This window comes from Procambarus clarkii, chromosome 86 (assembly GCF_040958095.1).
Source record: "Procambarus clarkii isolate CNS0578487 chromosome 86, FALCON_Pclarkii_2.0, whole genome shotgun sequence".
Lineage (NCBI taxonomy): Eukaryota > Metazoa > Arthropoda > Malacostraca > Decapoda > Cambaridae > Procambarus > Procambarus clarkii.
The window spans coordinates 22,628,484-22,656,294 of NC_091235.1; the positions used below are offsets into that span (position 1 = coordinate 22,628,484).

At 38.2% G+C, this 27,811-nt stretch overlaps 1 protein-coding gene across 2 annotated transcripts; it reads left to right on the forward strand.

Moving 5' to 3' along the window:
* Positions 1-980: 980 nt before the first annotated feature.
* LOC138358844 (exosome RNA helicase MTR4-like) lies at positions 981-26,105 on the forward strand. Of its 2 annotated transcripts, XM_069317194.1 has the most exons (17): positions 1,034-1,138; positions 2,691-2,766; positions 2,885-3,001; positions 4,969-5,569; positions 6,443-6,637; positions 8,283-8,580; positions 10,698-10,858; positions 11,489-11,614; positions 12,552-12,702; positions 14,503-14,675; positions 15,122-15,262; positions 17,366-17,527; positions 18,504-18,692; positions 20,268-20,490; positions 22,493-22,644; positions 23,716-23,830; positions 25,816-26,105. In XM_069317194.1, the coding sequence occupies exons 1-17, from the start codon at positions 1,132-1,134 to the stop codon at positions 25,968-25,970; spliced, it is 3,042 nt and encodes a 1,013-aa protein (XP_069173295.1). In that variant the 5' UTR covers positions 1,034-1,131; the 3' UTR covers positions 25,971-26,105. The 2 variants fall into 2 exon arrangements, with proteins under 2 accessions (XP_069173294.1, XP_069173295.1); XM_069317193.1 differs by lacking the exon at positions 2,691-2,766 and having other exon boundaries at positions 981-1,138.
* Positions 26,106-27,811: the final 1,706 nt, after the last annotated feature.

The window sequence follows — 27,811 nt, forward strand, 5'->3', positions numbered from 1 at the left end:
TGGAGTGCTGGGAGGGGGTGGCCGCTGGGAGAGGAGCGCTAAGAGCGGGTGGCCGCCTGGAGTGGAGCGCTGGGAGAGGGTGGCCGCCGGGAGTGGAGCGCTGGGAAGGGGTGGCCGCCAGGAGTGGAGCGCTGGGAGGGGGTGGCCGCCGGGAGTGGAGCGCTGGGAAGGGGTGGAGCGCTGGGAGGGGGGTGGCCGCCGGGAGTGGAGAGCTGGGCGGGGGTGGCCGCCGGGAGTGGAGCGCTGGGAGAGGGTGGCCGCTGGGAGGGGTAGCCGCCAAGAGTGGAGCGCTGGGATGGGGGTGGCCGCCGGGAGTGGAGCACTGGGAGGGGGTGGCCGCTGGGAGGGGTGGCCGCCGGGAGTGGAGCGCTGGGAGGGGGTGGCCGCCGGGAGTGGAGCACTGGGCGGGGGTGGCTGCCGGGAGTGGAGCACTGGGCGGGGGTGGCCGCCGGGAGTGAAGCGCTGGGAGGGGGTGGCCGCCGGGAGTGAAGCGCTGGGAGGGGGTGGCCGCCGGGAGTGGTGCGCTGGGAGAGGGTGGCCGCCGGAAGAGGAGCGCTGGGAGAGGGTGGCCGCCGGGAGTGGAGCGCTGGGAGAGGGTGGCCGCCGGGAGTGGAGCACTGGGAGGGGGTGGCCGCTGGGAGGGGTGGCCGCCGGGAGTGGAGCACTGGGCGGGGGTGGCCGCCGGGAGTGGAGCGCTGGGAGGGGGTGGCCGCCGGGAGTGGAGCGCTGGGAGGGGGTGGCCGCCGGGAGTGGAGCGCTGGGAGGGGGTGGCCGCCGGGAGTGGAGCGCTGGGAGAGGGTGGCCGCCGGGAGTGGAGCGCTGGGAGGGGGTGGCCGCCGGGAGTGGAGCGCTGGGAGAGGGTGGCCGCTGGGAGGGGGTGGCCGCCGGGAGAGGAGCGCTGGGAGGGGGTGGCCGCCGGGAGAGGAGCGCTGGGAGGGGGTGGCCGCCGGGAGTGGTGCGCTGGGAAGGGGTCTCGTGGTGGCGGCGCTGCAACACGCACCAGTCAACACAACACAGGGATACGGGGCAGGATGGCGTGCTTCGGGGAAGATCTTTTTGACTTCGTGGAGGAGGAGGGCGTGCAGCGGGTGGAGGCCCTGCCAGACATCGAGCTGGTGGACGAGGAGGAGAATGAGAAGTGGGTCTGGGAACACCTGTAGCTGTGTATTGTGCACCTGTCCTCCCCCCCCCCTCATCGACGTTACTTGTCTTACTAACATTATTTCCAGATTGTTCTAAGTCTTTTAGCAAAGTTTTTGGGTGACACTTGCACGAGACTTGAACTAGTAAAACAACGTTAAAATATTTGTGGCTGGGGCATTTAGGTGACTGGTACCGGGTTCCCAAATACCTACGGCCTGGACCCCAATGGCAGTGTGTTGTGACAATCCATGATGGTGGGGAAAATTCAGGCTATGGTAGACCACTTAAAAATGACAGGTGTTTCACCGCTGCACTACAAGAGGTGTGACCTTCGGGACAGGAGCGAGCTTGTTCGGGATATCTACATCTTGGTGTGGTGGGTTTGTTCTGAACCATAATGAAATCTAACCCAAGTAGTAATTGGGTCGACCCATGTGTTGCGTTTCCATGATGGTCGCCCAAGTTAAAATCGGCGAATGCTGATTTTAACGTTCAAAATTAACCCATAGATATGAAGTTCCTATTCCGCAGTGGTAAAACAGTGACCTAACCTAACCCAACTTTAAAAAACTTTGGATTTATGGTTTAATAAGTTATCGAGATGTTTTCAACAATATTCTTGGGGCTTTCACCGATTTTAACTTGAACGACCATTGTGGAAACGCGGCACATGGGTTAACCCAATTGACAATCTGGTCAGATTCTAACAAGGGTTCGACCAGGTTCACCAGCATACAAGCCACATTGTACGCAATATGACTTAGGAATCTATTTTAATACCTCCCTAACTTTACCCAACCTAACCCAACGGAGCCTAACACAGCCTTGCATATACACAGCTAATACTTCTTAACCTCATGATTTGGTTTTGACAGTTGGGGAAAAAAATGAGCTTCGTAACAGTATTTTGTGTAACATTTGACCAAACTCCGATCAAGAAGGGCCTCACAGTGTCTGTTATTATGTGTTTGAAAGAAGCTTATCTTATCCTAGTTCAAATAAGATATCTTTATTACACTATATCAGAACTTTTATATTTTTTAATGTACAGTACTTTAACAGGAAAAGAGGATGTTGGACTTCAACTAATATTTATTATTCAATTGGTTTTAAGCATATACAGTATAGCCAGAATTGGTTCCTTGTGCAAGTGTTTCAGACATTAATGAATGTGGAAAGTGCCATGTTTTGGCAACATTCAGTTGCCAAAAATTTTCTGAAGATTTTGATTTTGGCATCATCCCCTTAAATTATCCACATAAATATTGCTGTGATTGTTTATACCCTTCAGTTAACAGACTCGAATCACATTCATTCTTATGGTTAACCTTCAAAAACATCCAATTCTTATGGAAACTTTGTTTAAAAATGTAACATAAGAGCCTCCAGCCTAAGTTCCAACATTGTAACCTAATTAGAAGAAAAAAAATTAATAAAAATTCACCTAAAATGGCACCTTTAAATTTTTTTCATAGATTATAGAATCTTTAACAAATTTTAAAAATACCGAATATAACCGACAATACTTTTTAATCTTTTGACAACAGCTATGGCATACCAGGGCAGTCTACTAGGGGTAGACACAGCCCATCCACGCATTCTTGAAACTAAATGGCAGAATAGGTAGATAATTCATAAATCTGCAAAATAAAGATAATTGAGATTTATCTGATTGTATTGATTTGATATTAAGTACAGTATATGTTTTTTTTATAATAACCTCAACCTTCATGCTTTACAGAGCAGCTGAGGAACTCAACCAGTTATTAGGAAAGAGAATTGCTGAAGATGACAAGAAGATTAAGGGAGTATCCAAGAAGCGTCGCTCTCAAGTGGAGACAACACAGTCTGAGCTTAGGTTGGTTTTTTAAGAAGGGAGAGTTCTGCCCTCTGTCAACTGGACTTATAATCTAAGTCTTCCTTTGAGATTACTGCAGTTTTTCTTACTTTTGCTGTTTTAATGTACTTTAGTAAGTCAAAATACAGCACAATATTATCACTAAAAATATATTTCTTTGCTATTAAATAATGGTAGGGTTTACCAAAACTTATGAAATGTGCATCTGATACACGACTGTGCTGTACAGTATATGCTAAATGTCTCGCTTTATATTGGGTGAAATATATATACACTACTATAATAGATTTTTCATGTGTATAAGCGGTTGTGTGAAGATATACTTCTTAGGAAAGAATAATTCCATTAAAATATTAATTTGTTTTTAATCTATATTATAACATAGTTGGACAATTAACCAAATAGTACTGTTCAGTACAATAGAATGTTACAACGGAGCGCAGAGTATATGCTACACACAAAGAACCATCAAACAGGTTAAACACCCGACTCTCAGACGTAAATTATTCCATATGCTCTCCAAAATGCGTAGCAATAGTTTGATATGGAAAACGGAACAAGATTATAGCTCTGCCAATATGCCAGTAATATTACTGATGAGTAATATCTACAAACCTTTTGTATTAGTAATAATAAATAATGGCTTGAAATGTTTCATAGAGTCTGCCTTGATATATATATTAGGGAGCAGGTAAGGAAATACATAAACCTGCTAGATACTTTGCTAAGATTATTGAATGCATCAATAAAAATAATAATATCCAGAGTACAAGGTAATCTAGCCAACTTACTAACACTCACTTTATGCAACAAATTGTAAAAAGAGTAACTTAGTTATGGTGACATTTTTTAAATTTCTGGCCAGCAAACATGATCTTAACTACAGTAATTCCACTACATTCCAGTCAATTGCTCAAGAAGTGGGTATTTCTCTCCTTAACCCCTGCACTGTGCACCTATTTTTGACAAATACTTTATAGTGTAATTGTTAAGGACATATTTTTGTTTTTATAAATGTTCAGGTAAAGTTAATGTCAAAATGTTTCCAAGCTCAACTATTTTCATTTCAAAACAGTGTGATGAAAACGTTAAAAAAACATTAAAATATAGCCTGATTAAAAAAAAAATAGCACAACTCTCAGAATGACAATTGTTGTTTGGTGAAGTGCAGTGGTTAAGGAGGACTTTTGTGTCTTGACATTAGTACTTCCAAACACGACTAGTGGTGGTGCACTGTGTCCACACAACAATCGATTCCATGATACCTCTCGATTGATGGCTCGGCATCCAGTCCTCCATCCTCTTGAGCTGCCATAAGACAGAAAATGGTGTATTAAAATGCTGAACCTAACCTAACCACACAATCCATGCATAGAAAATGTGAATGTGAGCTGCTTTGATTTATTGTACATCATATTTTATCCGTTGTGGATTTTGTCAAAGTGCAGTGCATTATTCGAGAGGACAGATTACAGCATGAATGACAGTCTTCCCATTTCCTTTTTTTTATGACGATTCAACTAATTCAGTGGCTTTTACATGCAGCAGAAAGACTTCTTCACTTTGCACTGATATTCATTTCAACAATTACTACTAAAAACTTACGGAAAAGAATAGCTCTCTTTGTGAGAGCAGGTCTTGGTTCTTTGGGTGAAGTGGGCAGCTTTTGTTACTTGATCTCCTTACTGACTGAAAGTCATGTGACTGGAGCTTCTAGAAGGATATTGAATCCACCATATTGTTGAAGCATTTTTTTGAGGAAATATTAAGAAATTAATAAAGCTCCCTACGGTATGAGGATTGTCTGTCTAGCTCAAGTAAGGAGAAATATGTTCAGGCACCCAAGGCTCTAAGATGAATGTCTTTTAAACTGTATAAATTCCTGACTAGATGGCACATCCTGTTCAGCTGTTCTCGAGTGTTTTCTTCTTGTGTGTGATTTACAACTACAACTTTCTTCTTTTCAGATTAATAGAAGATTTGCCAAGAATAGCTGTACATATTATAGAGACCTTCGAAGCATGTACACATGAAGTGGCTGTACCCCCTGGAGAAATGTATATTCCACTTCAACCTGCCAAAGAAAAACCAGCAAAGTTATATTCATTTATACTGGACCCTTTCCAGAAAGAAGCCATATTATGTATTGATAATAATCAGTCGGTATTGGTTTCCGCTCACACATCGGCTGGTAAAACAGTCGTTGCCGAGTATGCGGTTGCCATGTGTTTACAGAACAAGCAGAGAGTCATATATACAACTCCCATTAAGGCTTTGAGTAATCAGAAATACAGAGATTTTAGCGATGAATTCACTGATGTGGGTCTGTTGACCGGTGATGTGACTATCAATCCAAATGCCTCTTGTCTCATCATGACCACAGAAATTTTACGGTCCATGCTGTATCGAGGCTCCGAGGTGACGAGAGAAGCTGGTTGGGTTATCTTTGACGAGATTCACTACATGAGAGACAAGGAGAGAGGATACGTGTGGGAAGAGACCATTATCCTTCTACCACCAACGGTCAAATTTGTCTTTCTCTCTGCAACTATTCCTAATGCAAGCCAGGTTAGTGGAATGAGTTGGGTTGTGTATTAGAAGTTACTCTTACTGCATTTGTTTTATATGATCTTTATTAGACTAGGATACAGTATGAAGCATACATAATAGTTTATATTATAATTTTAAAACATTGTATGGTATTGTGGATTTCTGCCACAAGCATGACTTGCATGTAAGCTTTTGTTTCATGTGACTCTTTTGTAAACATTGCCTAAGAGTTCATTGCAGTCTTCAATTTTTTTTTTCATTAGTGTAGTCTTTTGTTTAACAATGTTTTGTATGAAGAAGAGGAAAGTGTTGGCAGGGATTGTTTTTATAGTTAAAGAGTACATTGAGATTTAAAAATGGATCTGCAGAATTGTATTTATCATTAAATCATTCTCAAATGGTTAATTTCACCAGATTGTAGGAACAATCTGAGATAATAAAGGTATAGCAATGCTGTAGTCATAAAGTAGCTTTGTGGTATCAATTAGAAAAAGATAGCATTAATATAGTGATAACCAACAAGTATAAGAAACATTGCTTTATCTAATGATTGCTTAGGTCTTATAGAGAAGTTAAACTTTGCAACGACCCTCAAAGAAGTTCCTTTTTTAAATTCCTTTTACTTTATTACTCTTATCTTCTCCGGGTTGGTGCCTACCCACCCCATGAGTGGGAAACGTTCTACAGATAAAGGTTTAAATTAATATTCCTCTGTGAAGCTTCTCTGATATGCATAATTTTGTATTTTTCTGTTTTTAATTATATATCTTGAAGACAGTTTATTAAATTTAAATAGCTAAGCAAAGTATATTTCCAGCTATTGCAGTGTTTTCATAAATATCGTGTATAGTTTAGTCAGATAATGTAATCATTGTGACGTGTTGATTTCAGTTTGCCCAGTGGGTTTGTTACCTTCACCATCAGCCATGCCATGTGGTGTACACAGACTACCGTCCGACTCCTCTCCAACACTATATCTTCCCTGCTGGGGGCGAAGGAATCTATCTCTCTGTTGATGAAACTGGCAAGTTCAGAGAAGATAATTTTAATACAGCAATGACAATTTTGCAAAATGCACCAGAACAGGTATTTATACTGTACTTCTCTAGTTTCAGTGTGCCAATAATGCAGTACTGTATAACAAATTTTGATTAGTATCCACTCAACTTAAGGACTTTATTTTTTTATCTTTCTGCCAGTTCTAACTACAGTACTAAATTTGAGATTGTTAACGAGGCCTTTATTTACCGAGTCAGTGGTCGTTAAATCTGGAATCTGGAATATGGTGTTGGGTTTAGAGTTTGGTGCTTGTTTGAACTGGAGACCACTATTGGGTTTGTTGTGACACCTTTACCCTGGCTACGGCCAATGTTGGTGTGTACTCACCTATTTGTGCTTGCGGGGGTTAAGCTTTGGCTCTTTGGTCCCGCCTCTCAACCATCAATAAACTGGTGTACAGATTCCTGAGCCTACTAGGATGGCAAGTTAGACCCAGGGCAACACAAGCTTGACTGGACTGGAACATTAAACAGATGTCAGTATACTGCAGACAATCTGGTATAAATGTGCCTTGGAACTGAGTCAAGGAAACGTGATCAACAAAGAGGGCAGCCAGTGAAGCAGAGCGGGTGGTGTACAGACAGCTATGACCTGCCACAAGTGCCGCAACAGATGATGCACCCCTAGCCTGAAAAACCACGCATGAACCAAGAGACTCCTTCTAGAACCCCATAAATAATAATAATAATAATAATTTGAATTTCTAATCTAGACAACTCCTAAATAATTATTAACTCTCACACTGACTTGGTAAGGGGAGAGGAAGGAGAATCATATTTTGTTGTGTTGATGCTTACTGCTCGACACAGGACAAGTGGAAACTACACCAAATCTACCCTGTGTATACTGCCAAAAACTGCATAGTTTCACTCTGGCACTCACAGCGGTTCTTTTCCTCACAATTATGTTAAGTACCCATCTGACAATTAGTTTGTCTGGGCAGTAAAACTTTAAATAAAGCTAGGGTGGTGAGTACGATCCTGTTGTCCTGCTGCAGGACAACTAAAAATTAAATGTAAGAGTTTGATGGTTCACTCTTAATTCTCACTTGTTTAGTGTTCATACAGTGTTCAGAAAATAGTGTTCTCTGATTGTGCCATGGGCACAATCAGAGAACACTGTATGAACATCAGAGGTCCACGGTTGTTCAATGCCCTACCAGCGAGCATCAGAAATATTGCAGGAACAACCGTGGACATCTTCAAGAGGAAACTAGATTGTTTCCTTCAAGGAGTGCCGGACCAACCAGGCTGTGGTGGGTATGTGGGCCGCTCCAAGCAACAGCCTGGTGGACCAAACTCTTAACAAGTCAAGTCTGGCCTCGGGCTGGGCTTGGGGAGTAGAAGAACTCCCAGAACCCCATCAACCAGGTATCAACCAGCCAAAGGGACTAGTTTCAAGTGAATCATTTGCATTTGAATGAATCTTTGCAGAGTTGTTGGGCATTTTTAGTGCTTTGTTTTCTGTGAACTTTGCGGCTGTCAGTATTGCTTTGCATAAGTTTTATATGTTTTCTGTGATGTGAATTAGCTATTTGTTCTCAACCTGATCTTGGTTATTAAGCTGAGCAAATTATTGTAAATTAAGTCATTTTAAAGTTATTTTTGTTCTTGTAATTATGAGGAGTATTTTTTAATATATCCACCATGTCTAATAAATTTGATCTTCTCAGGCCCATTTAAAAGGCAAGAAAGGTGGAGTGAAGGATGGTTCCGATTGCTATAAACTTGTGAAGATGATAATGGAGCGCAACTTTGCACCGGTCATCATCTTCAGTTTCTCCAAAAAGGAATGTGAGGCCTATGCTCTCCAGGTGTCCAAGTTGGATTTCAATTTAGCCGAGGAAAAACAGTTGGTGGATGAAGTGTTCAGCAATGCTATTTCGGTCCTTTCTGAGGAGGACAGACAATTACCGCAGGTGGTTTCAGTTCTGCCTCTACTACGACGAGGCATAGGCATTCATCATGGAGGTTGGTAAATGATGGAGTTTGTTCTATAGAGCACTTGGATACCATTTTAAATTATAAATGTAAAGAGCATTTTACATCCATCCATGACCCGCCTGGCAGCAGGCAGCTAACGACTGGACTTGGTGACAGGTGTGGCTGTTGATTGGGGTAACACTTGGGCAGCTTTCAGTGGCCTTACACTGGTTAGAGTGAGAACAGAGTGGTAGCTATAATCTTGGTTTCTTCCTTCTAACTTTTATATAAGGCACTTCATCAGGTTCTCTATGGCAGCACTGCTAGTTTACACACATTTGCTGAACGCATTTCTATATCTCAACTATACACGTGACCTAGATACAATACAATCACAGTGGTACATTTTTTCAGTCCTGATGCTTATGGATGTACCTCATAGTATCTCTTGGGCAGATACTGGATACAGATACTCTTTCGTCATTTTCACGAAAATGATTAAACAGCAGGATTCTGGTCACTTACAGGATATTTAGAATGAATTAGGTTGATGCATGATGCTCTGTTTCCTAATTAGTGGCCAATAACAGAAAAAACACACTTCATGTATTACTAATGTCCTAGGCTGGAATGCTTGACTTGTTTTGCAAGTGGGGCTCTTGTTAGCTTCAACCTATGTCTCTCGGATTTGACAATCGGCTATTGGCTATTCTGCAGCATCTGGGAATAATGGGTCACTACGGACTCGTCTGTGGTGATGTGGGTTGAGACGTCATGAGTATGTCGCCTATCCCCGAGTTGACCATTGAGGATGACTTGACCAAATCTCCTTTGTATTGCTCAAGACAGAATACTCCTTCCAGTAGTCTTCCAAATTGGCTGATGACTGGCATTGGTTTCTAACAATGGAATTTGTGCTCTCTCTATTTCCTCATTGACTAAACACGTGATGGCCGTTGTGGAATCATTATGCTCCTAGCATCCTGGGCTCTCATTGAAGACCAAACAAGCTAGGTTTTAGTCCAGTAATAAGGGAAATAGGCTTCGTGACTGTGCATTGTAAGCACACGAGTGTGAATCTTCCAACTTAAGTGCATGTGTGGATGCTTTGTGGTGTGCCACTTGAAGTCAGCTGTGTGAAAGTGAGACCATTTTACTACAGTCTTAATGAGAGAAGGTCTTTTTCCAATATTTAGGCTTTTTTCTGCTACCCACAAAATTCATTATCAATAATAACAAATGTGCAAATGGTAAGTGTCTGCTAATAATATAAATATTAAGATTGAATGATTGGCAATAGGAGAATGGGTGCATCGCCTTTGTTTATGCCTAGTTTGTTTATTTTTATTTTTTTTACTTCAACCAATACAAGCTGTGATTATATAGAATTTGTTAACAATCCCCTTCTGGTTAAAGAATACGAGTGACAATGTTAACCATAGAGATGTGCCCTACGACCCTGTTGGGTCACCAAGTTTTATTCCCAAAGTTTTGTATCCTGCTTGGGAGTTAGGCCCAGACAGGAAGCTTAACCCAAAAGTTGCAAGTATATCGTACAGTATTTATGGCACCAGTGACTTCTTTACAGTGCCAGAGAAATGTTTACTGTAATCAGTTGGTTTTGTTGGGCAAAAAATCGGATACCTGTCCATTTGTTTAGTAGTTGTGTAATGAAACATGGGAAGAACTGCAATGTACCAATGTACCATAGTAAATGACTGTACCTCTAGTTAATTTGGAACCAGTTATAACAAGACTAAAATTACTAAGAGGAGACAAAAATTTGGAAGAAATAGTTTAAAAAAAAAAATGGCAAACTGCACAATAATTTTTATCGTTAATATAAAACTATAGCCAACTACTATGCATATTCTATAATTGTTGGAGACATTGCTGTGCCAGTCATTATTGTTATTTTTCTTTTACACAGTACTGTAATTACTGCACTTTTCATGCAAATTTTTTTCATGTTCTCAAAACTGATTTGTGGCTAAAAACAGGACTATATATACCTCCATAAGTTAAGACTGTTTTTGGCTTAGAATGATTTAGAGAACAAAAAAAGTAAATATGATGTCCACATAGTTCTATGCATAAATTGTGCTTATTAACAGTACAGTACTGTACAGTACTTGTATGAAGTCTTTTCTAATTAACATTTTCAGGTTTGTTGCCCATTATCAAGGAGACGATAGAGATCTTGTTCGGAGAGGGTTTAGTGAAGGCCCTTTTTGCGACTGAAACATTTGCCATGGGTCTTAATATGCCTGCCAGAACTGTGCTCTTCACTAATGTTCGTAAATTTGATGGACAAGACTTTCGATGGGTAAGTGCTAGAATATATTTTTAATTCTGTATAAATTTTTAAAAGAAAATATAGATGACATTCTATGAACTTGCAAATTCTGCTGTTCAAAAAATTCTGTTTTTTTATTTCAGTGGGTGAAGTGTTTCACAATTTGCTGTTGAGTTGTCCTGTGGTCTACACTTTGTGACAAACACATTGGCCTGTTGTCTACACATTGACACACATGGGTTTATCTTCCTGAGGTTAGGTTATCTTGATTTCAGGGCTTAGCGTCCCTGCAGCCCGGTCCTCAACCAGGCCTCCTTTTTGTTGAACATCCCCAGGCCAGGTACCTATTTACTGCTAGGTGAACAGGTGCATCAGGGGAAAAGAAAACTCCCCCATTTGCTTTTGCCTCCACCGGGGATTGAACTTGGAATCTTAGGACTACGAAACCCAAGCGCTGTCCACTCAGCTGTCAGGCGCCCTTATCCTACACTGTGGCACACATTATCCAGTTGTCTACACTTTATTGTAGCATATATTAGCCTGTATTTGTTTGACTAGTTAAACATAATGGACAGGAATTTGAATCTGCACTAAATATAATCCAGCTATCATAATACAAAATTTAAAATGTTGAGATTAATAGCTTGTCATTAATTTCAGTTGACATCAGGAGAATACATCCAGATGTCTGGGCGTGCAGGTCGACGAGGGAAAGATGACAAAGGTGTCGTTATAATGATGGTGGATGAGAAGCTTAACACCTCAGTTGTGAAGAACTTGGTGCAGGTATGTTTGTGTATTAGTTGTTTACCCTAATACCTGTGACAAGTAGTGCAATCTGTGTCTGGATGTTTCGGAATGCTTTATAACATTACACGTTACTTCTTCATCGGGCTTTAACAACGGTGTTGCGAGGGAGGCGTCACGTGCATCATTAGGGGTAAAATGCATTTTTACGTATCCTCAATGGAAATACTGCGTATGCTTTTGACCTGTTGTTTGGTTTTGTAGTCCTTTTGTCATCATTTTGGAAACTAAATTTTTTTTTATCTAGAAATGTTGTCTGATATCACATTAATTGCATATTACAGGGCACAAGAGGATTTGCAAAGTTTTTTGTTTCAATTACATCCCCATATTTTGTTTTTACAGAATCGGTTATGTAATATTTTTTTCTCCTGGTTCAAGAGCCTCGTCAATAATTGAAGTTCTATAGTATACAGTTGTTCAACTCTGGACACCTTAGATTTATTTTAAAGCTAAGGATATGAACTGAAAGAGAAAATACTGTTCTATAAAATATAAAAAACTGGAATGGATGCTATGTAAGCAATATGAATGGAGATAGTAAAAATGGCAATGTTCAGAGTTAATACAATGTTCAGCAGTAAATACAAATGTCATAGTACAGTACTCTACCAGGGGGACTAGGAGTAGGCCCCTCTTGGTGTTGCAGCCTCTTCCACTCGTGTAGCCTTGCTTGCATACACTTAACTGGCTCTGCAAACATTACAGATTCCTCATTTTTCATTTGTTTAGTATATAAAATCTTTTGAGAAATGAAAACTTTTTTTTTTTTACACATTTACCTGTTACACCTTAGGACATGGTATTCCAATCATTGCTATGACTTTGTAAAAATCTGTACTACATGTTGTTTTAATATTAATAGCAAATCTATTCTGTGTAATCTTAAGTTCATCCAGATCTGTTTTTCACTTAGGGCAATGCTGATCCCATCAACTCTGCATTCCACCTGACGTACAACATGGTGCTGAATTTGTTGCGTGTGGAGCAGATAAACCCGGAATATATCTTGGAGAGATCATTCTTCCAATTCCAAAATTACTCATCCATTCCAGCACTTTGTGACCGTGAGTGCCTGTATTTATGTATTGCAAGGAATACCACTTGTAAAAGTTACCCCACTTGGAACACCAATAACTGTAACTGGCTGAGAAGAGTTTTATTCTTGTCTGTGTATAATGAAAAGTGTATAGCAGACTATAATGATTGGAATAGTACAGGAAATAACCAAGGAATTGGTTGAAGATAAAGTGGGCTCTGTGATGGAGAAGATTGTGCGGACCAGATATATGTATTTACTATGGAGAAGGTGTGCAAGAATATTTGAGGTGTACATGGCCTTCATGAACTTGAAAGATATATATGACAAATTTAGAGAGAAAGACTAGAGTGATGAACAAGTATGCATCAGCAGGTATTAGTTTTGATGTGCTGAAGAGCTTTCATATAGTAAATAATTAAAATTTTAAAGTTGGTGTCATAAGTACATGCCTCTTGGTGAATGCATTCCTCAACAGGCATGTACAAATGGCAAGTTACAAGGAAAGGGGCTGATAAAGATAGAAGGAATGAAGTAAGGTTAAAAGAAAGAACTAGCAAGTAGTCATTGAAACTAGGCTAAATATAATGTAGCAAACCATCAAATGTTGATGCAACACATTCGTAGAGAGAGAGAATAATTGTTGTACTATTAAGGCCCAGTACTCTAAGCAGCTTAAGTTTATTTCACTGCAAACTAATTTTTTAAATTTTCAGTTGTTCTCATACATAAATCTGTAAATAAATTTGATCAGGCTCACGTAGAAAAAAATTAGAATGCATTCTTTGTTGCCTTGGATGCATGTACAGTCAAATTTTATGATATGCAACTCCAATTTGACTAGACAAATTGTTTATATCTAGTGCACTGCTCCCAGCTGTATAGTCATCTCCACTATATCATTCCATTCATAAGATACTCTTTTGAGTCTTTTAGTCCTTTTTCAAGTGATTGTTATTAAGTCTCTATGGTCCACTGAATTGGCTTCCTGATCACAGCTAATGAACAATGACTGGCTCCTGTTGTTCATGATACAATCACATATGGTCATCTAATTCTAGATAGAGTATTCACTTCTTTAAACCTTGAATGATTCTAAGTCGCCATATGCGATTACCTATTGTGCTTGAATCCCCAGCTGTGATGTCATTAAATTTGTTTAGATATTTGTTGACATGCACACCATGATGCAGGACTTTCAATTATCTGAAGAGTTTAAGGGTTAATTGATGGCAACTTGCCAATAACATAGAACAGTTGGGAAGTATTATTTATGAAACAGGATTACAGAACACCAAGTAAATTAGAAAGAAAATTATATTAATAAATTGAATGTAAAATTTATTTTACATTCAATTGATACATCACGGTAGTGTGATTTCATTGTGTGTGTGTACCAAGTAAATTAAATTAATGATCTGAGTGCCGGACTGTGGACAAACATACAAATGCATTGTGGTTGGTGTTATCATGCGCGCTCAAAATCAATTTACATTGGTCGCTGGTGTCATAATTGAGCTGTCATTGTGTGTATTTTGAATGTTGGGAAATTTTCACTAAGTGTAAATATATATTAGGACATTTGTGAAAATTATTTGTGCATCTTAAGCATTTATAAATTGAAAAGTTTAGTAAATAACATGACTTCTTCATAAAGATGAATTGTTTTATTGTGTGAATGTACATACAACCAGTAATTGTGCTAAACATATGAAAGTTTACCTCTAATACAAGTGTAATTTTCATAATCAACTTGTGTACAACAGAAAGTATTCTGTCCTGAACATTTTCAATGAGCAACAAGGTATTAGGTATGTGTTTACTTCAGGTGTGAGGACTTGTGAAACGGAGTTGGAAACAATGAATGTGCCACGAGAGACTGAAGTGGAAAGTTACTACAAGATTAAGCAGACTATACACAACCTCAAGAACGAGCGCCATGCCTTCATCACTCGACCCATATACATCATGCCATTCCTACAACCGGGGAGACTGGTCTATGTAAGTTTGAAGATGCCCTTCAGTAGTGGTAGTGTACATAATTCCATGTTGACATTTACTTTTAGTATGTCCATGATGTGGTATATCTTTAATCTTGTAAAGGGATAGATATTAAATTTCTTCATTTCTAATGCTAAAACAGTGTAAACCTTTTTTGTTCTGTTCCTAGTTAGGTTTCTCCAATAAGGATACCATATGATTTTGTCATTTACCTTGTATATATTTTGTATTCTAATTCTGGCTGGTTTCTTAGAAAATGCCTCAGCTTCATAACCTGAAACTTAAAATGCTTTAATTTGTGCCAAAGAGCATGAATTTTATTTAAATTGAGCAATGTTAATTCATGACTGCAGGTATATGCAATGGTTTTTTCTTTTCTTTTAGCCATAACTGTGTGATCTTTGAACTGACACGGATGTATATTTTCCCTTGTTAAATTTAAACAGATTAAGAATAATGATGATGACTTCGGCTGGGGGGTGGTGCTGAGCTACAAAAAACAGGAGGACAAGAAGAATCCCATGGAGGCTCCGACAATAACTGTTGACGTGATATTGCGTGTATCAGAGGCAACGGCTGCTTCAAAGGTATTTTTATAGGGCACAACTGCATGCCTCTTGTAGTCATTTGTGCAAAGAGTTATCAAGCAATTCACTTCTATGAACGTTGCACACTAGCACATCGTATGTATGTATGTATGTGTTTTTCTTCTCCCTGTGTACTGATGTACATGCAGTATTTCGTGCATTATATCATGTATTATACAAATACTCGGGAATAGAACAACTCTTGATTGCCTCTCCAGGTAAGATCCGGGTAAAACCACATTTTGTTTCTCAAATAACCATAAAGCTTTATGTAGACTAATATTATTAATATGCTTTTTCGTTTGCATAAGAAATGTTTGTTAGGCTTTGTTTCACGAGTTACTACATGAGATGCTGCTGCTCATTGACAAGCAGAATAAAGTACTGCACTCAAATACAAAAAATCTACATTAATGTATACTAATGTGAATATAAAGGATCTTTCTCAATACTACAGCTCCACAGTTTTGCTCGTATTTAAGACGTGCTTAAATTGATGTTCACATTACTGTAGAAAATACACAAAAACTCTGAAACTATTTTTCAAGTGCTGGTAGTATGTCTTTTGGATTGTTTGTGGTTTTTACTTGACACTATTGTTTGCTTTGTTCAGTATTTATACTTGAACTTCACTTTTCATATATTTTTCTGGCATTTATACCCATATTGTTGTGAATATTGGATATATGCCACACAGTGATAGATACCAAGTACACTATTATGAAATAATAATGTCTTAACATGACCAAAATAATTATATGGTAAATTATACATTGTTTGGATGTACAAATACTCAATATGTTGAGTTATTGTATGAATTGAATGACTTTGTGAATGGCTGTGAAAGATGTAGTCATAAAAGGATAGATTAATTTCACCTGGGAAAAAATACTTTGAATAGCTGCATAGCAATTGCATGATTGCTATGCAACCCTCTGCCTATATTGCTATAGACCCTCAACTGATTGATTTTAAAGACGTGCTTTCACATAAATGCCAATTAGTTTTTCCAATCCATTCATCAATAGAATCCTTAACCACATCTGTGGTTTTGTTTAATTATTGCTTGTGTGACTGGTCAGAAGTCACCACTTAAATCATCATACCTCTAGTATGATTGAGAATACAATAAACAAATACAAAGTATTTGTTTATTGTTTTATGAACACAATAATTGAATCGATAATATGCACACCATAATTTTGAGTACAGCGATGGTTCACAAATTTTATTATATAAATACATCACACTACACACTATTGAATAATATTACAGCAAAAAATCGAAGAAAAATCGGAGACATTGAAATAATTAGGTAATTATCTCTTTGTGGCCACTCCTGCCTGACAGCTGGGGCTGAGCAGACCGCCTCGGACGCACACTGAATCAGTGTCCTTTTTTTTTTTTTTTTTTTTTTTTTTTGGCCAGACTTTCTTGCCCTATAGTGGGCAAAATATGCCACTTACTATTTTTTTATTATTTTTTCCGTGATCAGGGAACATAAATTAACAGATTTAGAAGATTTGTTTTTTTAATGCGCCTGTGGGTGACAATGGCCAAATAGCCCTTGGCAACACAAGGGTTAACACTCATGTTTATCATCACATCTTCATCTCAAAGCAAACGGGTGATATTTACTTCACTAGGGAATTGTTCCCACTTGGAATGTAATGATTTCTTCAAGTGGAGACATGCAGTTAGTGTTAGGCCTGGGGCTTTTGTGAGAAGAGCATTTAATGACTGCTAAAGTTGACCCTTTGTACCTGTGGTTTAGTTAGTTAATTTGTTGAATTAACATTGAGATGTCTAATGATAAAGCCAAATATAAGGCACAGTACTGTATATTCATTCCGACATCTTTAAGTCTGAATCAATTTTGTTTAATCTTTCGAGATTGGTTAAGTATTTAACCAAAACTAAACATTAATTCTGTAATTATGTTGATGTAATTAAGTCATTAAGTAATCTTTTTAATGGTGTACTTTTGATCTTGCAATCTGTTTGAGATGAAAATTTAATCTAATATTAGAATAGATAAATGCTATAATTGCATTAAAAAAATTCCATGTCACCTAAGCCTTTTGTCATTTTCAATGTTTGCAGGTGACTTCAGATTTAAAACCTCCTAAGCCAGGTGAGAAGAGTGAGCCAGTGGTGATGTCAGTGATGTTGAAGCTGATTCAGGAAGTGTCTGCAGTTAGGCTGAAGCTGCCGAGTGACCTCAAGCCCCTTGACCAGCGTGTTATGGTCATGAAGATGGTGCAGGTGCGTGTACAGATTTTGTGGAGTATTCTGGTGTGGAGGGAAAATCTGGATATATGGCTATAGAAATAAACAATGCAAGACGTATTCATAATGATGGGATAGATTAAGTTATGATAGTTACTTAGAAATGTAGCGTTTGAAAGTCTGTGACTTGTAAGAATGAGGAGTAAGCATGTGGCTGGTATTGGACTTGAAAGAGATAAAAAAAAAAACACGTGTTTTGAAGCTGCTTGATATGCACACGACTCAAAATGTAACATTGACGGAGTTGAGCTGCAGCTCTTGGGTCCTGCCTGTCAACTGTCAATCAACTGGTGTACAGATTCCTGAACCTATTGGGCTCTATCATATTTACATTTGAAACTGTGTATGGAGTCAGCCTTCACCACATCACTGCCTAAATGCATTCAATTTAACTGACACTGAAAAAATTCTTTCTAATGTGTGTGTGGCTCATTTGGGTGCTCAGTTTCTCAGTATAGTATTCAGTATTATAGCTCAGTGTGGTGTTGCTTGGGTAAATAATATTTAAGTTTCTAAATATATATAATCTTTACTTTATTCAATATTTTTTTATACTGATGCCTTTCCTTCCCATAAGTGTAAAATAAAGTGAGAATTAAGTTTATACAGTACTGTGTGTATGAGAAAAAGGTCTTTATTAAACAGATATGGATTTTAGGCTAGTCTCATTTTTTCCACACAGAAGTAACTTATTTAAAATTGTTATTTTCAGTGGTTTATTAAATTACAAAAATTTCCATTTAATCAGTCAACAAGTTGCTGTAAAACCAAAGGTGAAATTAAGATATAAATTTCATGGACTAACATTTAGAAATAAAACATTTTTTCTCTGAAGGATGGTGGATTTTTATTTTATTATTTAGGCTTTTTATTAATATTTTGTTTATTTTGAAAATTTTGTTTTCCTCGTAAAAGAATGCTGTGTATAAAACTGCCCCTCTTTTGTTACCAGGAAGCCTTGAAGAGGGTTCCAGAGAACCAATTTCTACTCGACCCAGTGAAGAACATGAAGATAAAAGATGAAACACTCTTGGAGATTGTGAACAAGCTTGAGAAGTTTAGCGTTCGTCTTGAGTCACACAGGTTACACAAAGAGCCCGACCGAGATGAGTTGTACGAAAAGTTCTCAAAGAAAATGGAGGTAGGCTAAGTGTAGGTTTGGTATATTTAGCACTAACCATATAGTATGACTCGTTTTGTTGGACGAGATTGAATCTCCTGACGGCATCACTCGCTCGGTGCATGTAGTTGGCTCTCACTCTGTATGAGGGATGCTCCCCTCGTACGTCTCTTTCAATACTTTCATCATGGATTGGCTCTGTTCTTGATCAGTATCCATCTGGCAGTGTTTATAAAGCCGGTAGCAACAAATACCCGCGATAAAATAACCGGAATGGGGAAACTTTTAGACTCGAGGAAAGGCCGTGGCTGTCATGAGGGAGGTTACAAGAACAGTGAGCCTCCAGCGTGGGTGGGCGCCCACAAAGCGGGGTCAGGATGCCATGTGGGGTATACAGAGAATGGGAAGACATTGGCACACATTTTAAAACAAGTCCCATAATATTCAGACACTAAATTAATTTTTACAAATTTTTAAATTAATGACTTCATCATGCACTCAGCATATTTTGGTTTTGTGATGAACTATGCATGACCGGGCATCAAAAGTGTTAATACACAATAAAAAAAATATACCATGGCATTATTAATTTTTGTGAATGCCAATTCAACAGTAGTTTTGAGAAGAGGTTGAGATGTTCCATAATCAATGTACACCAAAGAATGTAGGTTTTCTAAGTAGGCTGTTGTTGGATTATTGGATTATAATTGTAAGATGGGGGGAGGGGAGGAGAAAATTGTGAGGCGAGTTGAGCATAACTGACTGGCTGGGGTAAGACATATTGCAGGCAATGTATCATCAATGGTCAGTGAACATCATTTAGATATCGTCTTGGAAATTTATTTACCCTATAATATTCTTTTGAGTGTATCTTGCTTTTCACAATTGGGAACAATTATATACCGGGGAGACTATTTCCTTCAAGTAACTATGCCACTTGTAATGTACAGTACATGACTTGATAATGGTCCAGGATGGACAGAAACAAACATCGTCGGTTTTTCATTCTCATGGTTGGGTTTCAGCTCTTCAGCCGCAGTACATTAATTTAAATTTCATGTCAAATTAGGGGGCCATTTGGTGGCTGGTATTTGAATTATTGTTTTTCAGTGACTGAGGCTTTGGCCACATGTAATATTTCTTGATAAATAAAATTATGCATAGCAGGTATATTTTCTGCTATGCATCAGTACAGTATCACATTTATTGTTAGTGTATGCAAAGCATTGTGCAAAGGAGGAAGGGCCAATGTAGGTCAAATTTTACTGCTGGATTATTGAGATTTGTATAATTATGCATTCATCTTGAATGGATACCTTTCCATCCTTTGATAATTTTAAGTAACCAATTGATATTTAATTGTAATCTAGTTTTATCCCCACTGTGTTCCAGATTATGCACTGCCCCATCAATTGAGCACTGTAGTGGTCACTGACTTTCCACAGCATTAGTACACCCGATCTCAGTTTCAGACATTATTGATTCCACATTAATTTCTTGTAAAAGTTGGCTGCAAATGTTTTATCAGAAATGTTTGTTGTTTGATATTTAAAAAATAACTTGGGTGAATAAAATGGGCCTGTTTTTTTTTTGCAGATGAAAAAGGAATTAAACAATGCTGAGGTAGACCTAAAGAGAGCAAAGAGTCTCTTGCAAATGGATGAACTGAAGTGCAGAAAACGTGTTCTACGTCGCTTGGGTTATGCCACCTCCCAGGATGTGATCGAGCGTAAGGGCAGAGTAGCTTGTGAACTGTCAGCCGCAGATGAACTCCTCATAACAGAGATGCTCTTCAATGGCCTCTTCAACAATATAACGGGTAAGACATTATATAATATTTACATTACATTGTACAATAATGGAATTACTGCGCAGCATTAGAGTAAAAAAGTATTAAATATACAAAATATTATGAAAATATTTTAAATGTATAATGCTTACACCTTAATGCAAATTTTTGAGGCAATGTGTAATCCAAAATGATGCATTATGCAGCACTGACCTACCCACTTTTACACTTTAGATGTGCTAAGTGTGAATGCCTGGAGCGTAATTATTATGAATTAAAGTTTTGTCTCAATACCTTACACTAGAGCTGTCATTTGCAGACAATTTACATGTATGTAGTATACGACAGTAAACAGCTATCTAAAATGGCTAAAAACAATGCTCAACAGCAGCTCGGCACTCATTGTGTACCTTTGATTTTCAATAGAATAATATTGCAATACATGCAGTCCTTATTCTTTATAACACAAAACAGAGCAATGCTTTAAACAAGTTACACAGAAAATATAAAGAAAGTAATGTACAAATATAAAATAAACTACAACCATAAAGTTAACGGCTCTACATGCCTGTACACACCGACTCGCCTCATGTAAAATGGGCACAAGCCAGGAGCACGCTTATTTTTCATTAAACTGTTTGTTTTTGCAAAGCAAAAATGAGACTAATTTACAATATGCATTTTTGCATACAGTAGACCTGTACATGATGTATGTACCAGTATTCAACGTAAGGGGTTTTCGTTTGGTGACAAAAGCGATTAACTTTGTTTGCTTTTTTTATGTAATGTAATTTATGGCACATGTATGTGCTTACCCATAAAGAAACAGTTAAAGAACAGGGAGGAGACGAAGATGCAATAAAAGGGATAAGAAGGGTTGAGGAGAAAAAAGTGTTCTATGTCACTTGGGTTAAATTAATGGAAGACAGAGATAAAAAGACTTGAAGAAGCTGTTGTAAGCAGAAAGTTTAAGCAATTAACAAAAGAGTAGTGTTAATTTGTGATAATGTGGAATACACTGCAGTAGTGATGGAAAGAAAAGTAAACTATTTTATGTGTTACCAGAAGTGCATAAATGTTGGTGGGGGAAGAAGCGAGGAGGAGACTGGGAGAAGGTAACAAATATCAAGTAGATAGTAATGGCTAGCGAAACAACACAATAGGTCAAGGCCCATTGTAAGATAAGGAGATACCAAGTGGGACATAAGTGTCCACTTAAGGTAATATACTGGCAGAGGAACATACCTGAATATGGACATGCATTGGTTTAAAATACCCTAAACCTGAGGTACACAGAAAAACAAGGTAAGTAGGCTAAGCATGCTGAGATGTCAAAGGTAGGTAGATAAAAGACAAGAACAGGCCTGAAACGGCATCATTGAGTCCTGTTCGTAATAAAACAAGACCACATCCAGCAACCTAGTACTAGCTACTGAAATATCATGGAGAATGCCCAAAGACTTGCCAGGAAAGAGGTACAAGAGATAAGAGAAATAAGATATGAGCATAGGCTAATTGAATTATACCTACATTGACATTAAAATACTAGATGATGTATGATTACAGTGTGCTAGATATTGATGGGAATGCAAAGTCAATAGTCTCCTTTCAGGTGAGGGAAAACACAACAATTCAGAGCACATGACTAAACTATAGCCCAAATATGACAGGGGAAAGTTAATGAAATATTGGCAAATGTGGTATTCTTCAGGAAAGAAGCTTGTCATTCTGTGCAGAGATTTTATTTTAATCAGTATTGAAATGGCATTAAACGTTGAACAAATATTACAGGGGAATTGGTTCTGAACATTGCTTATAAACTTCAAAACATGTGGGGCAATAAACAGTGTTACAAATTAGAAAAAAAGCATTCATGCATGGAGTGCCCTCCTGGAACTCTCGCCAGGTTTATCTCGGGAATGTGTTCCATTGGTTTTCCATTGATTCATTGAAGGCTTGAGGTTGTTAATATATTAATACTTTCCATATGTATGTCTGATAATCTTTTAATATAATGTTGCTCATTTAACAGCTGCTCAGACATGTGCCTTACTCAGCACATTTGTCTGTGATGAAAAGAGTTCTGAAATGCCCAAACTTGGAGAAGAGTTGTCGGGACCATTAAGACAGATGCAGGACATGGCTCGTAGAATTGCCCGTGTCAGTCATGAATGCAAATTGGAGGTTAGTAAAAACGATAACTACATGCAGTTGTTGTTTTTAGATTCAGCTACTCGGAACAAAATTTCCATGCAGCACGGGCTATAGTGAGCCCGTAATTGAGTTTGGTTATTCACAATAACCTTGATACTGTGACATCTGGGTCAAAGTTTCAAATGAAGGTAGAATTTTCTTCTTTTCACACTGATTTAATCTATTATTTTAATAATGTTATCTTGGTGGTGGATATACTTTAGATATACTACAAACATGCCTATAAATACATGAAGTATATTGTTCAATACAGGTACATGCTTTTTATGCATATTATAGTATTTTGCCCTTTCACTTTAGCATCTCTTTTACTAGTACAGTCACCTAATCCATATACATTACAGTAATGAATCACCTGTATCTTAAAATGATGAATTAGGGTTTTTCTGGTTGCTGTAATCTTTAGAGCTATCTTTCTTCACTTAACCCATAACCCTCACGCATGCACCCTGAAGCACCCTAGGCCATGGGAAACTAATGGAGATAATGCATTAACTTTGTTTTGTGTATCTTACTCTTCACAAGAATGCAAGTTACCACTGGCTACAGTGGAGGAGATAAGTCTTGACCCCCTAGCACAGTTGCGGGTACTAATCGCTATTCTCAATTCCAGTAGTTGGATTAGGGTTCAAGTGAATAGTCATCTTCTCACTTGACAGTCCCCAGCAGTGAGCTCCAGTTTAGCAACAATCTCTTCAGTTACCTATTATGATCATTTTCTTTGTCAGTACTGTACTGGCATTGAGGTAGAATACACAAAGAAATTGTAGAACCTCCCTCCATCCACAGCAAATGCAGGTGATTGTATGTTAAGAAAATTAAAGGAACCCTAGCTACAAATAATTAAGAGACAGGACTTGAAGAGCTATCTCACCTCCCCCCTCGTAGACACTTGTAGTTAGCACTCCCCTTGTTCACATAAATCATCGCCTCATTTATATACAGTATTCTCATTGTATCTACTTGCCTCTTTCATACATATCTACACCTCATTTATATATATAATTCTTCTTGTTTATCTAACAGTATTTTAACTTTCAGATTGATGAAGAAAACTATGTTGAGCAGTTTAGACCTTTCCTGATGGATGTTGTATATGACTGGTGCAATGGTTCTTCGTTTATGGAACTTTGCACCAAAACAGAGATCTATGAAGGTAAAGTCAGAGTTACACAACTTTGACATCATGTGTGTGTATTTGTTGTCTTTAATACTTTCTCTCCTTTGGAAAGTCTCCATCTTTAAGGGGGCTGGAGGGCATGACGTGTTTTACCAGGCGTGTTTTGAACTTTCATATTGTCATATTGACGTGTTTTGAACTCTCATATTCAAGTGTTAAATGCTTTTTTTCAAAGAAATTTTCGTGTTTGGCTCATAAAATGAAATTTTAAATAGAAGCAATTCCATGCCCTCTGCTCCTAGTTCATTCTATCTGCTTACAATCAGCTTTGCATTTAAGAAAGGCCATTGCAACTTGGATGTTGCAAAGTAAATACATACCTGTATGTGTGTGTGTGTGAGAGTGTAAGTGTAAGTACCCAAGTATAGTTATAGGATGAGAGCAATGATTATGTTGTCCAGTCTTCCCAGTACTTAGTCACGTGACACCTTAAAACTACTGGTGGTTTTAGAAGCCACTGCTTTCTCCCTTAACTTGTTCTATCTATCTACCACTTGGCAAAATAAAATTTTGTAATATTTTTTTGTCACCTTTGTCTTTAGCTTGGTTTATCTATGACCTCTTGTTCTTGAAGTTATAGGTTTCAAGAATTCCTGTCAGTTTTATAAATTCCTTTTGCTATTTTGTATGTAGTGATCATCTCTCTTTTTTTTTTTCTCTCGCCTATCTTTCAACTTTGGCATATTTAATGCCTGTAGCCCCTCTTCATAGCTCTTGTTTTTCAGTTCCAGAAGTCATTTAGTAGCATGCCTTTGTACCTTTTCCAGTTTATTGATGTGCTTTCTGAGATACGGACACCATACACCTGCTGCATATTCCAATTTTGATCTCACAAATATCATGAAGAATTTCTTTAGTATTTCACCGACCATGTATTTAAAAGTGATTCTAAAGTTGGAAAGCATAGTATATGCTCCTCACACAATGACCTTTGTATTCATCTGGTGAGTCTACTACCCAGACTCATCCCTAGAACTTTTTCTACGAGTTTTTTAATTCCTCTCCAAATAATTTGTAGGTTGTGTGGAACCTGTTTTCCCCTATTCAACTTTCCATAATGTGGCATTTGTTCACATTGAATTCCCTTTGCCATATGGTGCTCAATACTTTTGTTTGGGTCGTCTTGACAAGTACGACAATTGTCCAAGTCTTCCCTGGTAGTTTATCAGCCGCAGCAAACATGTTCATATTTTACGCTTTTATTTCACTCTTTTTTAATACTGGAAGTCATTTAGTTGCATGTGTGCACCTTTTCCAATTTGTTGACGTGCCACTTGAGATATGGGCACCGTACATCTGCATATTCCAATTTTGGTCTCACAAAAGGTCGTACACAATTTCTTTAACACTAATACCTGGTTGATACCTGGTTGATGGGGTTCTGGGAGTTCTTCTACTCCCCAAGCCTGGCCCGAGGCCAGGCTTGACTTGTGAGAGTTTGGTCCACTAGGCTGTTGCTTGGAGCGGCCCGCAGGCCCACATACCCACCACAGCCCGGTTGGTCCGGCACTCCTTGGAGGAATAAATCTAGTTTCCTCTTGAAAATGTCCACGGTTGTTCCGGCAATATTTCTTATGCTTGCTGGGAGGACGTTGAACAACCGCGGACCTTTGATGTTTATACAGTGTTCTCTGATTGTGCCTATAGCACCTCTGCACTTCACTGGTTCTATTCTATTCTGTGTTAGCTAATGTGTTAGCCTGGCTTTGTGGCTAAGTTTTCTGATAGTTGCCAGTGCCTGTGTATGGTCTTGTAAAGGTACTATATGATTTTATTTTACATACATAGTGCTATGCCATATTTGTGCCTCCGTGTGTCCTGCCCGACTGCCATGATCATGCATAAAATGGAGTTTGTGTGGAAACACAAAAATTGGGTTAAAATGGAGCTTTTCACATGCTCAGAAGTATTGTTATTATTTAAAAAGGTAAAAATTGTTCCCCTTTTATTTTTTCTACCAGGAAGCATTATTCGAGCTATGCGTCGTCTGGAGGAGCTCCTACGCCAGATGATCCAGGCTGCCAAAGCCATTGGCATTGACTTGGAAAATAAGTTCTCTGAAGGAGTCAAGCTATTAAAGAGAGATATTGTATTTGCAGCAAGTCTCTACTTGTAGGAAAATGACAAGAAAGGTATTTTGTAATGTGTGTAAATGAAGACTGAAAGAGGGAGTGTTAGTGTTCATTTTTTGTCTGCATTATGAGTCTTTTAATGGCACTGTAATTTTACAAACATGACTTATTTTATCCAAGATTTTTTTATTTAACTTCCTTTTTAAGGTTGATGGAAAAAATTAACAAAGCAATACTAAAATGGGAAATTACACTGATCAATGAGGGAATACATGTACAATATTGTGCTTTGATATAAGACTGTATTTGCAGCAAGTCTCTACTTATAGAAAAATGACAAGGTATTTTGTAATGTGTAATTTATAATCTAAACCCTTGATTCTTTTTAATGGTGAGGAAATTTTCTAGGTTTTGTATGTTTTCCATAAGTTTTCTATTCATAGTCATAGTTTCTACATAGTCATTAATGAGACGGTAAATAATGGCACAAGATAAAAAGGTTTTGATATGGATAAAGAATTGTATTACTGAGTTGCACGAGTTGATACAAAGCATTCAGTAGTGTTTGACAGTGGATTAATTTTCCTGCCATCTAAGAATACTGTAGTTAAGGAAATGATTGATGTAACAATTCGGTTGGGCAAAGTGAACAATATAACACGGGTCCTGGGGGCCAAATGTTGTGCCCTTACTGTATAATGCAGTGCTCATAAATTTATGGTGTACATAGATTTTAGCTCCTTGATTAATATTGTACAGAGATATGAACAATTTTATTTTAAAGTATTGGCACGACACTTTTCTATTAATCTTCATTGAGAGTGTCTATGAACCTCTCTGGTTGAAAGGGTGAATTCTTTAGTTACTTGCAGTTTCATCATTTAGTGCTATAAAGCATAACGGTAATGTACTAAATAATATACTATAGTCAGAATTTGTAATACAATACACTAATGTAAGTACATATCCCCATTAGTCATGTTGTCAAAGTGTACGAGAGACTGCCATTAAACACTATTTGATCAGTTCGTGTTAGTTTGTTAATTATGTTTTAACAATTTCTTATTCAATCAGCAAATTGGCCTGGCAGAGTGTATTTTCTTAACCTTAATTTACACGCAAAAGAAATTCTGATTTCTACATCCAGTAAGCACCGAGGCGAAACTATGATTTGGCAGTACAGTACTGTACTTTATTGGAGTCTGTGGTCAATTTCAAATACAATTATTGTTTTAAAAGTTGATGTGCTTGTGTATTGTCAAAATGTCTACACATATTACTGGGTAATATGGCCCTTGACTATTATAGAAAGAAATTTGTTCTACATCAGATTTAAATTCCATTAAGCAGTGTTGGTTTCATTTGTATATACAACTAGGTGCTTCGATTTTGAGTTAAAATAAATTTAATGTAGTGTTACATTTCAAATAATTATCTTCAAATTTGGTGTCCTCTGTAAAAATACCGTACAATTCACTTTTGTTTCCCAAAATTTGTTTGCCATATATATATACTGGCTTAAGAACAGTACAACATTTAGATGTGAACATGGGGTCTGAGAGACTCCATGATGCCTTCAAAATTGTTTCCTGTTGACTCCACATTATCTGTTAAATTGTAGAATTGTAGTATAAATTGTAACCTTGTAGAATGTCTTGAAGAAAATAAGACAGAATCCACCTCGGGCAAGACGGGGCTTACAAAACATTATCAGTGTTATTTATCAGTGCCAAAAGGTTGCCCACCAGAGAAAGTGGTAGCTCTTTCACTAGATACTCAACACAGGCAAAGTTCAGGCTGCCCAAAAGGTGCTTGATATTTCATAGAAAAAGCAAGGACTTTTTCTTTGGTGCCTGTCTCTGGCACCAGCCAGACCGAGGCACGG

What these genes read in the sequence shown, in the direction of transcription:
- LOC138358844 (XM_069317193.1), top strand. Translation starts at nt 1,032, where the DNA reads ATGGCGTGCTTCGGGGAAGATCTTTTTGACTTCGTGGAGGAGGAGGGC. An exon ending in ATGGACAAGACTTTCGATGG is followed by an intron (nt 10,859 to 11,488) that starts GTAAGTGCTAGA and finishes CATTAATTTCAG; the next exon opens with TTGACATCAGGAGAATACAT. An exon ending in TGGTCATGAAGATGGTGCAG is followed by an intron (nt 17,528 to 18,503) that starts GTGCGTGTACAG and finishes TTTTGTTACCAG; the next exon opens with GAAGCCTTGAAGAGGGTTCC.